This window comes from Acomys russatus, chromosome 5 (assembly GCF_903995435.1).
Source record: "Acomys russatus chromosome 5, mAcoRus1.1, whole genome shotgun sequence".
NCBI lineage: Eukaryota > Metazoa > Chordata > Mammalia > Rodentia > Muridae > Acomys > Acomys russatus.
Genome location: NC_067141.1, coordinates 21,493,133 through 21,507,682, shown reverse-complemented (window position 1 = coordinate 21,507,682; position 14,550 = coordinate 21,493,133). Strand labels below are relative to the sequence as shown.

General features: G+C 51.6%; 1 protein-coding gene across 5 annotated transcripts; it reads left to right on the top strand.

Moving 5' to 3' along the window:
* The first annotated feature begins 1,623 nt into the window (after nucleotides 1–1,623).
* Nucleotides 1,624–12,403, top strand: Rnh1 (ribonuclease/angiogenin inhibitor 1). 5 transcript variants are annotated; one of them, XM_051145602.1, is made up of 10 exons: nucleotides 1,624–1,738; nucleotides 6,881–6,980; nucleotides 8,053–8,223; nucleotides 8,588–8,758; nucleotides 9,255–9,425; nucleotides 9,501–9,671; nucleotides 9,758–9,928; nucleotides 10,196–10,366; nucleotides 11,999–12,169; nucleotides 12,286–12,397. In XM_051145602.1, exons 2-10 carry the CDS (start codon nucleotides 6,895–6,897, stop codon nucleotides 12,371–12,373), a joined length of 1,371 nt encoding a protein of 456 aa, XP_051001559.1. In that variant the 5' UTR covers nucleotides 1,624–1,738; nucleotides 6,881–6,894; the 3' UTR covers nucleotides 12,374–12,397. The 5 variants fall into 5 exon arrangements, with proteins under 5 accessions (XP_051001559.1, XP_051001557.1, XP_051001556.1 ...); XM_051145600.1 differs by having other exon boundaries at nucleotides 1,630–1,738; nucleotides 6,876–6,980; XM_051145599.1 differs by lacking the exon at nucleotides 1,624–1,738 and adding an exon at nucleotides 5,002–5,150 and having other exon boundaries at nucleotides 6,876–6,980.
* Nucleotides 12,404–14,550: the final 2,147 nt, after the last annotated feature.

The following is a 14,550-nucleotide window of genomic DNA, read 5'->3' as shown; positions in this document are numbered from 1 at the left end:
AAATGCTTTACCAAATGAGCCATCACCTGTTTCTTCTAGTCTTCTTGCATAAAACTCTCCTGTTATCAGGTCCTGTAATGTCACGTTTGTGAGCACACCGCATTTTTTTTTTTTTTTCCCGAGACAGGGTTTCTCTGTGTAGCCTTGGCCATCCTGGACTCACTTTGTAGACCAGGCTGACCTCGAACTCACAGCGATCCGCCTGCCTCTGCCTCCCGAGTGCTGGGATTAAAGGTATGCGCCACCACGCCTTCACACTCCATTTCTTAAGACCATCTGGTCTACAGGAAGTGCTAGTAACAGCAGTCAAAATGGCACCGTTTTCATCTAGGCCACAGGATTTTAGGCTGATCTTATTTTGCTAATATGGCTTCAGTTTGTCTATAATGAACGATTTCTTGTAAGGCAAGGAAAATGTAAACCAAACTAATTTCCACCTCTTCCAAAGTGGGTCTGTTCTTTTTAGTATTACACCAGAAAGCCTTAAGTTTGTTGGGGTGTGTGGGCTGGAATGGGGATGGGGGGGGGCTGCCTGGTCACTCAACACCTCTGTGGAGGAGCAGAGAAGGCAGAGGGCGAGGTCTTGCTTGTTTCCAGTCTAGCACCAGGTTTGGATGAGACGGCCTCCATAGACTCACATGCTTGAATCCCTGATGCCCAGTTGGTGGAACTCTTTGGGAAGATGACGATGTATGGCCTTGTTGAAGGTGTGTCCCTGGGGGTGAGCTGACAGGTTTCTAAACCCCACCACACTGTTTGCAGCTAGGCCTCTCTGCCTCCTATGCGTAGCAGAGGGTATAAGTTCTCAGCTACTGCTCCAGAGTCAGGACTGCCCGGCTCCCTACTGCCATGCTCCACACCATGACGGTTAGAAAATCACTTTCTGAAACAAAACAAATTAAAAACTTCCTTTGATAAGTTGCCTTGGACAAGGTGTCGCACAGCAGTTAGAAGACAGGCAGATCCTGTCTGAAGGGAACAGAGAGGAAGGTAATAGAGCAGATCACTGGTTGTCCTCCTCCGCTCTGAACAAATACACACACACTACACACATATTAAAAAAAAAATCCCAGCCGGGCGTGGTGGCGCACGCCTTTAATCCCAGCACTCGGGAGGCAGAGGCAGGCGGATCGCTGCGAGTTCGAGGCCAGCCTGGTCTACAAAGTGAGTCCAGGATGGCCAAGGCTACACAGAGAAACAATGTCTCGAAAAAAAAAAAAAAAAAAATCCCAGAGACCAGGTGTGGTGGCCACATACTGAGGGTTTGTTCAAATATAAATAAGTCAAGCAAGCAAAGCATAGTACTCCCAGAACTCCGGGGAGCTGAGGCAGGATGGCTCAACTTCGAGGCTAGCCTGAGCTACATAGAGTGTTTCAGGCCACCAAGAGCTAGTCGAGGCCTTGGCTCCGAAACAAAACAAAAGCCTCCAACACATTTTGGCCGAGTTCCGGAAACACTTTTAGCATGTAGGTCAACAACGGGTCCAGGAATCGGGCTACACCGCCCGTCAGTATCCAGCAATGAAGGCGTTAACCACCCCGGGAGCATCACTGCTACACAGCCCGGGAGGGACTTTCCGGTAGGAGTCAGGCGGGTTCCAGGCTCCCTACGGTGACGGCACGAGGCTACAGGCCCCGCCCTCCACAATGCGGACACGCCTCGCGGGGCCTCGCCTCTTCCCCTCCAGTCGGAAGGCCGCCGTCCCGCTCCGGGTCCCCAGGCCTCAGGCTTCGTGAGGTCAGTTTCACGTGCTGTGTTAGCTCATGCTCACTCAAGATGTCTGGGCCCCCCGGCTCAAGCTGGTAAAGAGCTGGGGGCGAGAGGAGCGCTCCCGGGCGGGGCGGGGCTGCGGGGGAGGGGCGAGCGCGGCGGCCTCGCGCACTTGGATGACGCAAACGCACATCCGGTGTTCGGCTACGGGGCCTCACGGGTCCGCTTACGTACGTGTAGCTTCTCCTTCAGGCCGCCGAAGCCGGGACCCGCCCAGCCAGAATTGCTTCCCCTCCCTTGCGCCCCCCCCCCCAAATGAAGCTGCCATTGGTCTTCGTTCCCCAAAGCACCTCCTCGGGATTCGGGGAGTAGGTGGACGGCCTAGATAGAGCGAGATCAGAAGCGGAGGGTGGCTCGGAGAACCGGGGGCCAGGCTAGCCTGAGGCCTCCCGCACTCTTGTGCAAAGTGCAAGCGGCTCCCGTGGGAGGGCACGGAATTGGTGTCGCACCTCGGGACTGTCGCTTTGCCTTGTTGGATATGGCAGACAGATTTCGACAGGTTGTGTCATTTTGGCTGTGTGTAGGAAGGCCATTAAAATCGACTGGTCCTCTTTGCAGGATGGTGAAAAATCTGAAAACAGCCCACCCATAGATAGGTTGATTCAGTCAAATAAATGGGTAATTGTGCACAAAGGAAAGTTACATCGTATATACGTATTTAAAAAAAAAAAAACTACGGCCGGGCGTGGTGGCGCACGCCTTTAATCCCAGCACTCGGGAGGCAGAGGCAGGCGGATCGCTGTGAGTTCGAGGCCAGCCTGGTCTACAAAGTGAGTCCAGGATGGCCAAGGCTACACAGAGAAACCCTGTCTCGAAAAACCAAAACAAACAAACAAACAAAAAAACTACGTATTTTTACGACAAGATCTTGTTCAGTAGTCTGGCCATTGTATATGTATTGTTTGTTTCTGTTTCTTTTTCTTTTCTCTCTGTATTAGCTTTGGCTGTCCTGGACTCATTTTATAGACCAGGCTGGCCTCGAACTCACAGCGATCCGCCTGCCTCTGCCTCCCGAGTGCTGGGATTGAGTGCTGGCATTAAAGGCGTGGGCGATCACGCCTGGCATTGTTTCTTTTTAAAGACACAATTTCACATTGTAGCCCAGCCTCGCCTGAATCTCAGTATGTAGCACAAACTAGTCTTGAGCTCATCTTGATCCTCGGGCTCAGCCTTCTGGATGAAGTGCAGAGATTAACATAAAGGTTGTGCCGCTGTGGTTGCACACAGATAAAATAGGTTGACTGTGTGGCACCAGCTTCCAAACTCAGTGTGGAGGAGGATGAGGCCATCCTTGGTTATGTACGTGGTTCAAGGTGAGCCTGGGGCACATAGCAAGGCTATATCTTCTTGTTTGTTTTTGTTCTTTATTGAGACAGGTTTTCACTATGTAGACCAGGCTGGCCTTGAACTCACAGAGGCCCACTTGCCTGTGCCTCTGATGTAGGGTGCTACGATAAAGGCAACCCATGGCCTGCTGCAAGACCACAGCCTAGAAATATTGTAACAGAGCTAACCAAGTGTAGTAATGGTGTACGCCTTTAATCCAGCATTCAAGCTGGCCTGAAACGCACAGTGACCCGCCTGTCTCTGCCTCCCAAGTGCTGAGATTAAAGGCTTCATGCCCAGCTAGAGGAAGCTTTTCTTTTCTTTCTTTCTCTTTTCTTTTTTGAGGTTTATTTATCATGTATACAATGTTCTTCCTGGATGTGTGCCTGCCCATCAGAAGAGGGCACCAGATCTCATTATAGATGGTTATGAGCCACCATGTGGTTGCTGGAAATTGAACTCAGGACCTCTGGAGGAGCAAACAGTGCTCTTAACCTCTAAGCCATCTCTCCAGCCCAAGGAAGCTTTTCTTGGAGGATATTCGTAGCTTTTGATTTGTGGAAGCTACTGGTCTGCTAAGTTAAAAGATTCCAAAAGGAAGCTGGGTGTAGGGACACAGGCCTTTAACCCCAGCACTCAGCAGGCAGAGGCAGGCGGATCTTTGTGAGTTCTAGGCCAGCCTGGCCTACAAACAGCCATGGCTGTTAACACAGAGAAACCCTACTGTGAAAAACTCCCCCCCTCATGGTTTCTCAGTGTAGCCTTGGCTGTCCTGGACTTGCTTTGTAGACCAGGCTGGCCTCAAACTGACAGCAATCTGCCTGCCTCTGCCTCCCAAGTGCTGGGATTAAAGGCGTGCGCCACCACTGCCAGCAAGACCTTGTTTCAAAAATACAAAAACCAAAAGCAAATCCCATACCTTGTGGGTACGTTACAAAGCTTAAACATGGTCTTGAGGGATAGCTTAGAAGTTAAGATTAAGATCACTGTCTACTGCTCTCCAGAGCACCCAGGTTCAGTTCCCAGCACCTGAATAGTAGCTCACAACTGTTGGCTCTGTTTTTTAACAATTAAACTTTATTATACAACCCAACTAGCTTACACAAAAGGGAAAAAAGAGTGAATCTTCTGGTGTCCGTTCTACTGGATGGGTCCCTAGGTGTCTCTGGCCTGTGTGTTGGTCCGGCCTGTTTGCAGATTCTCTTCCTGATCCATGTATGCTTAAGCCCCCTCTGACCCTGTTGTTCCTCTCTTTGTCCCCTCCGCTTATCTGTCTGTCACGTGTAAGGGGCGGTCTCCCTCTCCCATTGAGGGTCGATTAGAAACACAATAATAGTCTAGGTGAGGTCCCTCGGTTTGCTTTCTGAATTCCAGGCCCAGGATGGCCCCACCCAGTCTATCTCAAGGTTAATCTCAGGGAGTATCCATGGTATGTCCAAGGACAAAGCCCGCCAAGACTGCTTTTACAAAGCTTACAGTCCTCAAACTACCATCTTTAACTCGTTCCAGGAATCTGATACGTTCTTCTGGCCTCCCTAGGCACGATACACAGACAGATATGCAGATAAAATATTCGTGTACATAAATAAAATAAATACCCCAAGTGCTTAACTAGTGGCAAAACGCTTGCCCTTTGTGGGTGTTGAGGGCCTGTGCATAAGAGGCTGTCTGTTACCACCCCTAGCCACCTCCCCAGGGCTATCAAGACTGCTTTGAACACTGTTCTATCCATGAAAACCTTGTCGGCTCGTAGGAAAGGTGGGTGTGTGCTGTTGTCGTACAAGAATCTCTCAGAGTCACAGCCCCACCCTATTGGTAGCAGCGGTGGATCATTTTAAATATTTTTAGTCAGGCTCAAAGAAGTGACTCAAGTTTGTCCAGTTCTGTTCCCAAAGTGCAGCCTGCGTGTGGGAGGGGCCGACCTGGTGGGCGGTCTCTAGAAGGTAAAGTAAAAGGCTAGTTGGGGCCAGAGAGTGAGGACCCGCGAGAGTCTCGAGGTCCCGCCCTGGGCGGAAGAAACGGGAGCAGCTGGGTCCTCTAGCTGCAGCTCCAGGTGAGCTAGGTTCATGTTTCGGGGAACCCGGCTGGCTCTGAGAGTTTTTCTCGGGTCCCTTCCTGGCCCTCTTAATACGTGGCAGAGCGTCTGGACCAGAAGGTTCGAGGGACCATAAATAGGGCGGGAGCGGGATCGCGGGCCGGGGGAGCCTCTGAGACCTGTTCCTCCTTAGGGTGTGGCACACATGTGCCCTGGAGAAGCCTTTCTCCGGCTGTGCTTGAAGGCTGAGCTCATGTCTCTGTCGCCAGCGGCCTGTTCGCTCACTTAAAGGCCCAAAGGGGGGGCTGTCTTCAGATCCCAGAATTAACCCAGCTGGGCTACAGCTAAGAGCAGCTAGCTAGCAATCCCCACAGTCGCACCTAAGTGGAAGTCTGAATAACGCCTCTAAGCCGGGCTTGTGGGGACCTCCTGCCTGGTCACCTGTGTACACTCCCAGGGCCTGCACTCCAAAGGATCAATGGCCCAGAGAGGCCAAGGGCCTGGTCCCAAGGCCAAGCAAGGGGAGGAGTGTGGGAGGAGAGCCAGCTGCCTGGTTACTTTCATATCCCCTGTCCCTGACCTCCGATGATCAGTCAGAACTGGCTGGCACCTTACTTCCCACAAAGTCCAGTCCTGTGCTTCCCCCAAAGGTAGATACTGTAGGATCCCCTAGTCTGTAGTGCAGAAGAGAGCAAGGCCTGGGCCTAGGGGGGCTGCTGTGACTAGAAGTCCTGTAGGTGCCGCACCCCACTGTTAGTGCCCCAGAGATGAGTCCGTTTGGATGCCACACCCTGGGATCCAGGCAGTGCTGGTTGTACTCACTGGCTCCTTTTGGGTGGGGATAACTCTGGTTTCTCCATGCTCTCTGGCTGTATGGCCACAGTGAGTTATTCAGGCTCTTGCCTCAGTTTCCCCTGCCACTAGCCCTTGTGTCAAGATGTGTAAAGTGAATTTTACCCCCTGATTGGCATTAAGGGGGTATCCTCCCAGCTCTGGGAAGGGAGGGGAAGGCCCTTTTAGCAAGGCCATGCTGTGCCAGGCACTGTAGCCTCACGGAGAACTGTTGTCATTGTCATGATCATCATAGAGGGTAGCCGAAGTAAATTTCTACTGCTCTTAAACAGAACCCAGTACCCCCTCCTTCCTCTGTGCTAGCAGCACAGCACAGATCACTTCTTCCAAAGAGTCCTCCAGGATACCCATATGCTGTCCAAGCTGGCCTGCTTGACAGATGCTCAGAATTTGGGGACATGGGTGTCTGTCCCCAGGCCTTAGGAACATCCATCCACAGCCAGTGCCTGCCTTGCTTGTTCAGGCTCTGCCCATCCTTGTCAGGCCCTGTTAACTATTTGCTCTAGCTTTCCTGGATATAGGTCTCTCTCTGTATTTTTTGGCCCTGAGCTGGCTGAGGGTTATGTAGAAGACAGCCCTGGCCTGACCTAAGTTTCCAGCCTCAGAAGGAAGTCACAGAAGCAAGTGCCCTAGTGGCTGCCCCCCCCAGTATTCTCCCTTAGCCCAGAGTCCTGTGCCTTCCCACCCTTAAGGTAGTTGCTTGTTTCCAGGAGCCTCTCCCTGATATCTTGTTTACTTCTGGAGACTCAATATGTAGATACACGCACCAGGAGAGGTTGGGCCCCTACTGAAAAAAATCTACTCTCATGGCTTCTGGATTCATCCTCTTATGAATCCAACCTGTCAAGCTATGGGAAATGTCTCCAGAGTTCTCTTCTTTCTTCTGCCCAGACTAGGCTGTGCACCCACCATGAGTGTTGACATCCAATGCGAGGAGCTGAGCGATGCCCGCTGGACAGAGCTCCTTCCGCTGATGCAGCAGTACCCAGTGGTCAGGTAGAGCCAGCCTTGGGGACCTTGTGGGTACAGTTGGGTCTGGCTGGGGGAGCACTGTTCTGTTGTGGAGGTGGGTGGTTCTTACGGCTTGGTGGCCATCTGACAGGGGCTTGCTGTGTTCTAGAAGCATACCCTTCATGGGCAAGAAGATGCGTTGCATAACCTTCATGGGATGTTATTCTTGAGTTTGTCGACCTTTTTGTTTGTTTTCAGACAGGGTCTTACTCTGTAGCCCATCCTGGCCTGGAGTTGGGCTATGGGGACATAGCTCAGTAGTTGAGTACTTGCCTAGTATGCCCGAAGTCTTGGGTTCAATTGATTTCCATTACAGTATAAACCGAGTGTGGTGGTACAAGCCTATAATCCCAGTACTAGGGAGGTAGAGGCAGGAAGATCAGAAGTCCAAGGTCATTTTCTGCTACATAGTGAGTTTGCAGTTAGCCTGGGATTCATGAGTTTAAAAACAACTGCCAACTGGGCATGCAGCTCATGCAACCAGGTGGTAGAACTTGACTAGCCTGTATCATGCTTGAGAAGCCTATGTGAGCTACTGCGGGCTCAGGTAGGACGGACATGTTCCCTTGGCTAATGTGTGGGCTTTTCCTGGTGGTCATGTGCTTTTGAAGAGTATGGATATATTATGGGTGTGGCCTGTCACACTGTCTTCTGGGTGTACAGTGACCTCATGTGGCCGTAACTGAGTCATAACTTGCCACGATTCGTCATGTGCTTATGTTGCAGCACCTCAGACCAGGTCAGAGTTCCCCTGCCTGTTATCAGCATCCGCTTCTACCCTCCCACCCCACCTCTCAGTGCGGGAAAGTTGGTGCAAGCTAGGCAGGCAATTCTAGCTCTTGGTTTTTCTGAGATAGCTTTCTTCTACTGTGTTGCCCAGGCTGACTTGGAGTTTGGTGATTCACCTGCCACCATGAATGCCTCTCTCAAATGTAAACGTTGTAGTTATACTCCACATATGGATTTCTTGGCTTCTGGTGGGTCATAGTAGCTGTTGAATGGGATGATGGTTGGGTCTGAGGTCAGTGCCCTGCTGACTCAGGGGCCCTATCTTCAGGCTGGATGACTGTGGCCTCACTGAGGTGCGGTGCAAAGACATCAGTTCAGCGATCCGGGCCAACCCTACCTTGACAGAGCTCAGCCTACGCACCAATGAGCTGGGTGATGCTGGTGTGTGCCTGGTGCTCCAGGGCCTGCAAACTCCCACTTGTAAGATCCAGAAGCTGAGGTAAGCCCAGGGCTTCAGCCCAGCATATTCAGGGTAGAACTTGAAGTGGTCAAATAGGCAGCTGTGATGTGGAGAGCCACTGAGAGGTTGGGGAGGTAGGAAGGGACAGGCTGTGGTGACAGGCACTCCCAGCTCTATCCAGAAGAACACAGGTAACGTATGCAGTGCTGGGACTGGCCACACTATGGCTTTGTTCCAGGTCCCAGCCCCAAGTGAAAATCTGGATGAGCCACACTGGTGCCCTTCCTTGGCCCGGAACCCCATCTAGAGGAAAAGCAGTGGCCTAACCCTTGCAGTGTAGTGGGAGCTTTGGCAGGTTTGGGCTGAGTCTGTTCAAGCCTGGAGTTGATGGCATGTGCTTCAGCCTTCAGAACTGCAGCTTGACGGAGGCTGGCTGTGGGGTCCTGCCTAACGTGCTGCGCTCTTTGCCTACCCTGCGTGAGCTACATCTCAATGACAACCCTCTGGGGGATGCAGGCCTGAAGCTGCTCTGTGAAGGACTTCGGGACCCCCAGTGCCGCCTTGAGAAGCTTCAGTGAGTATATTCTTTGCCAGGGTCCCTGAGCTCTTTGCTACCCCTGACCCAGAGCCTAGCCATCTTCAGTAACCCTCTACCAGCACAGTGGATGAGAACTTTGGAGGGGACTCCTAGGACTCTAGGGGCCCCTCTTTACCAGGGGCTGACCTAGCCTGGGAATAGGAACTGATGCTGATGGAGTCTGGCCAGATTCTGTGCAGCGTGACCCCAGATTAGCTGAAGATACTATTCAGTTAGGAACTTGTTTCTTTCTGCTGGGTCTGGAACCTCAGAAATTTGGTAGGGTTCTTTTTGGTGAAGGCTTCCTGAGCAGTGTTGCTGTCCACAAAGCCTGAAGGCTCTAGGAACTCACATTGCCTGACTGACCAGATGAGGCCTAAGAAGGCAATGGCAGATGAGATACCAACACCCCTGTCTGGTACCGATCTCCCTGATAACTGCATTTCTAGCCCTATCCTTAGACCTTTTGCTGAGACCCTTGCCTGCCCCCCAGGTTGGAATACTGTAACCTCACAGCTACCAGCTGTGAGCCCCTGGCTTCAGTGCTCAGGGTAAAACCTGACTTTAAGGAGCTTGTGTTGAGCAACAATGACCTCGAGGAGGCTGGTGTCCACGCGCTGTGCCGGGGGCTGAAGGACTCTGCCTGTCAACTGGAGTCACTCAAGTATGTCCTAGGCTGCAGAGGCTAAGGGGTGGGCCCAGGCACCTGTGCCCCTCTTACTGTGTCCTGTGTCTCCAGGCTGGAGAACTGTGGCATCACATCAACCAATTGCAAGGATCTGTGTGATGTCGTGGCCTCCAAAGCCTCACTGCGGGACCTGGACCTGGGCAGCAACAAGCTGGGTAATGTAGGCATTGCTGCACTGTGCTCAGGACTGCTGCTCCCCAGCTGTAAGCTCAGGACGCTGTGGTGAGTCGGTGCCCAGCTTCTTTCCATGGGGTGGAGGGCATGGTGGGGAGTGAGGGGCACTCTTGGAGAATGTTGATATCCCACAGGCTCTGGGAGTGCGACATCACTGCAGAAGGCTGCAAGGACCTGTGCCGTGTCCTCAGGGCCAAGCAGAGCCTGAAGGAACTCAGTCTAGCTGGCAATGCGCTGAAAGACGAGGGTGCCCAACTGCTGTGTGAGAGCCTGCTGGAGCCCGGCTGTCAGCTGGAGTCACTGTGGTGAGGAGGCTCAAGGGGGCTTGAGGGGGTGCTGAGGGACGGCGGGACAGAATGGTGCCTGGGCAGAAAACGCAAGCTAGGATGGAGTGAGGCTTGCGGATGCTGGTGGACTCTGGAGGGTGGTGTGCCATGAAGAAGACAGTGCTAAGCTGAGGTGCAGGTTCACAGAGGATAAAGGATGGGGAAGGGCGCGGGTGAGCTACCAAGGGAAGGCTAGTTGGAGCTACTGCCTCCAGACGGTGGACGCCGGCCTTTCTGTTCCTACAGGGTAAAGACCTGTAGTCTCACAGCTGCCTGTTGTTCCCACTTCTCCTCGGTGTTGACCAAGAACCGGTCTCTGCTGGAGCTCCAAATGAGCAGCAACCCGCTGGGAGACTTGGGAGTCCTGGAGCTCTGCAAGGCCCTGGGCCAGCCAGACACTGTGCTGCGTGTGCTTTGGTGAGTGTGTGCAGGTGGGCACGTGCTGGGAGAAGTCGGCATAGCTCTACACTCTGGCCCCCTACCTCCTGTGAGGAATCCCAGGTAGAGATGTACTAGGTAGGGCTTCCCTACTTTCTGAGATGGGGGGGTCAATGTAGCCCTGGTATTTATTCACTGGGCAGGCCTCAAACTCAAGAGATCTGATGCCTCTGCCTCCTGAGTGCTGGGGATAAGGCATGCACCACCAAGCCTGGTTCCTTCATTTTCTTCACATTCTAGCAGCTTCCAAGCATGGGTTCTATAGAAGATGAGTTTCTAGTACTCTTGTGTATCCTGGCCCTTGAAACATAGAGTCTGGGCCATTCATTTCTCCCATTTCTTTCTGGTTCCAGGGAGGTTTCTGGTGTCCCGGATCTCCTATGTGAATGCCTGTTCTCTTTGGCAGAGTTTTTAATTGTTATTTTACATTTCTGTTTGAGTGTTTGTGCCCGCAAGCTCATACACCATATCCATACATGTGGAGGTCAGAAGGTAACTTGCAGTTGATTCTCCTTCTACCATGGGGTTCCAGGCATGGAATTCAAGTTGCTGGGCAAGTGGACCTAGCTCCCCTTGGCAGCTATTTTTTTCTGCCCATTGTGCTCTGGGATATTGGTTTGCCTTTAGTTGGGTACTGGTCCTGAAAAGTCACATGCTTTCTTGCTATTTCTCTCCTTCCTCTCTCTGTGCAGTGTCCAGGAATTAGTCCTTGGGTTTTAAGGGAGGGCAGTTCAGTTCCTGTCCTCATTTTCTTTCTCAAGGTTTTGTTCTCACTTAGAGATTTCCCATTTTCCAGCCAGTCCAGAGTCTCATTTCTACTTTTAATGTTTTGTCTCATTTACCATTTATCTCAGCCCTGCCTTTTGTGATGGCACTTTTTTGTTTGTTTGTTTCAAGACAGGGTTTCTCTGTGTAGCCTTAGCTCCTGGACTTGCTCTGTAAACCAGGCTGCCCTCAAACTCATGAGATCTGAGTGCTGGGATTAAATGGGTGCACCACACACCAGGTGTGGTGGCACATCTCGACTGCTGCCCAGTTTGGACTGGACAGTAGTTGAAGGGTGGACAGGCCACTACAGCGACAACAGCCCTGTAGTCTCCTGTCCAGCATCTTGGTAGCCAGAACTGTGGCATACTCTGCAAGTCGGGGGAATTGAGTGTGGGTCCTGTGCTGGGGGACTTGGGTCCTGCCTCAGTCACTTAAGAGGGGGTTCTGCAGATTTCAGGTCCACCTGGGGAGGCAAGCAGTAGCAGCTCCTCGATGTCCCCTGGCCTCCCTGTGTATTATACTCCCCGGTGCCTCTGGCATCCTCAGGTTCCCTCTGATGGCTATAGGTACTGGACCTGCTCACTTATCCTTCCTTTGCCTGCATCCCAGTCTCCTGAGTCTGGAAACCTGTCTACCGTTACTTTCTGCAGGCCTCCTGATGTACTTGGCCTTGGTGCACAGGCTTCTGACCTAGCCAGGCTCCCCAGGCTAAGAGACATTATATTCCCTCTGAGGCTGTGTACCCCTCTTCTGTTAGGGGTACTTAGCTGCACTTGCGGTATGGAGGGGCTGCCTTCCTGCCAAAGCCTGTATGTGGGTAACAGCTCTACCCTCTCCACCCAGGCTGGGGGACTGTGACGTGCATGACAGTGGTTGTGGCAGCCTTGCCACCGTCCTGCTGGCCAACCGTAGCCTGAGGGAACTGGACCTCAGTAACAACTGCATGGGGGACTCAGGTGTCCTGCAACTGATAGAGAGCCTCAAACAGCCCAGCTGTACCCTTCAGCAGCTAGTGTAAGTGCATGTAGTTGGTGAAGGTGGTGGGACAGGGGCTACCTGGCCCAGGGGGTTCAGGCAGGAAGGTGGGCATGGAGGAGTGAACCCCAACTGACTTTCCTGCCTATGTACAGCATGTATGACATTTACTGGGCAGAGGAGGTAGAAGACAAGCTGCGGGCCCTGGAGGAAGAAAGGCCATCCCTGAGGATCATCTCCTGAGATGTGCACCTCTCTGGACATATGACATTATATAACTATTAAAACACTTTGTTGACAAGAAAGGTCCTTGTCACTTTTTGTGGCCTGGTGTAGGTCTGCTATGGACCCAGGATGCTATGACTACTACCTATTATGAGCACTTCATGCATGTGTTCACCCCAGCCCTTATGAACTCTCCAAGATGACCTTTAAAAAAGTAGGGTTTTATGCCGGGTGTGGTGGCGCACGCTTTAATCCCAGCACTCAGGAGGCAGAGGCAGGCAGATCGCTGTGAGTTCCAGGCCTGGACTACAAAGCAAGTCCAGTACAGCTAAGGCTACACAGAGAGACCCTTTCTCAAAAAAAAAAAAAAAAAAGGTCTTGGTCAGCCCTGAATACCTGTTGCTCATCTACTGCCTGAGTGTTGGGACCACAGGCATTGTAGCAGGGATTCCAGCTGCGTGCCATTAAACTTTGCTCCAAGGTAGGTCTCAAAGTGACTTTCAAAGCGGAAATCTTCCTTCTGTCCACACTGAGGAGCATGAGGGGTGAGGACTGTCTTGGCTTGCAGGTGGATCTCTGAGTTCAAGGCCAGCTTGGTTTAAAAATCGAGTGGAGGACAGCCAAGGCTACACAGAGAAACCCTGTCTCAAAAACAAAAACAAACCAAAAAACGAAACAGAGGGAGGGGTGGGTAGCCAGTACAACTCTAGAAGAAACTGGCTGTCATGTGGCAAATATGAGAGCTGTGGGCTCTTATTTACAAAACAAATCCAAAAGACAACAAATGCTGGTCAGAGTTAAAAATGCTTGCTCAAGTTGGGCGTGGTGGCGAATGCCTTTAATCCCAGCACTCCACTCGGGAGGCAGAGGCAGGTGGATCACTCTGAGTTGCAGCCTGGTCTGCAAACCGAGTCCAGGACAGCCAAGGCTACACAGAGAAACTCTGTCTCCTAAAACCAAACCAAAACCTTAAAAATGGAGCGATGGTAGGACCCAGCAATTGCACTACTAGATACAAATAGCAAGCAAACTGAATCAGAATGTTAGAGACTGCCTTGTCTCTATATGTACTGCCTCCTTCACAACAACAGTAGTCACAGCAGCCAGAAAATGGGAGAAAAAAATGTGGTACATGGGGCTGGATGGTGGCTAACAACTACCTCTAGCAGCAGCTCCAGGGGATCTGATGGCCTCTTCTGGCCTCCACTGTCACCTGCTCTCATGTGCAATTACCCATACACAGATGTAATTAAAATGTTTTAAATTAAAATTTTTGTTGTTGGCCAGGCATGGTGGTGCTAGTTTTTGAGACAGGAGTTCTTTGTGAAATAGCCCTGGTTGTCCTGGACCAGGTTGGCCTCAAACTCACAGAGATCCACCAGTGCCTGACTCTGTCTCCCAAGTGTTGAGATTAATTTTTTGGTTTTTCAACACAGGGTTTCTCTGTGTAGCCTTGGATGTCCTGAAACTCTCTTTGTAGACCAAGCCTGTAGCTCCGCCTGCCTCTGCCTCCTGAATGCTGGGATTAAAGGCATGTGCCACGACACCTGGCAAAACTTAGTTTTTGTTTTGTTTTGTTTTTTTGTTTTTCAAGACAGGGTTTCTCTGTGTAGCCTTGGCTGGCCTGGACTTGCTTTGTAGACCAGGCTGGCCTCGAACTCACAGCGATCTGCCTGCCTCTGCCTCCCAAGTGCTAGGATTAAAGGCATGCCCCACTACGCCCGGTAAAACTTAAATTTTCTAAAAAGGGCTTTTGGGTTTGGTATATGGCACAAACCTGTAATTCCAGAAATTGGGAGGTTGATGCAGGACTGCCAAGAATCTGAACCCAGACTGGACTGTATATTGAGTTCTGTGCCAGTCTGAGCTATGCATCCAACCTATCTCAAAATCCAGAGATTTTGCCTTAGTAAGCTTACCTTAGTAAGCTAAGGACTTGCACATTTGCATTTGTGAGAAGATAAATTGTCATCTATCACTGCATCCCAATGGCTGCAACAGTAAAGCTAGGTTCACAGTCATCTCCCATGGTCATTCTTCAGTGATCACTAGCCCTACGCCCAGTCAGAGGCAACATGGCAGGCAGGGCAGCTGCCCAGGACACAGGTCCTGTGAACACCTGCTATGACTGCCCTCTGAGAGTTGTGTCCTGCAAGCTCTTGAAACCACGTGAGAACTGCATTCACACCCTTGAA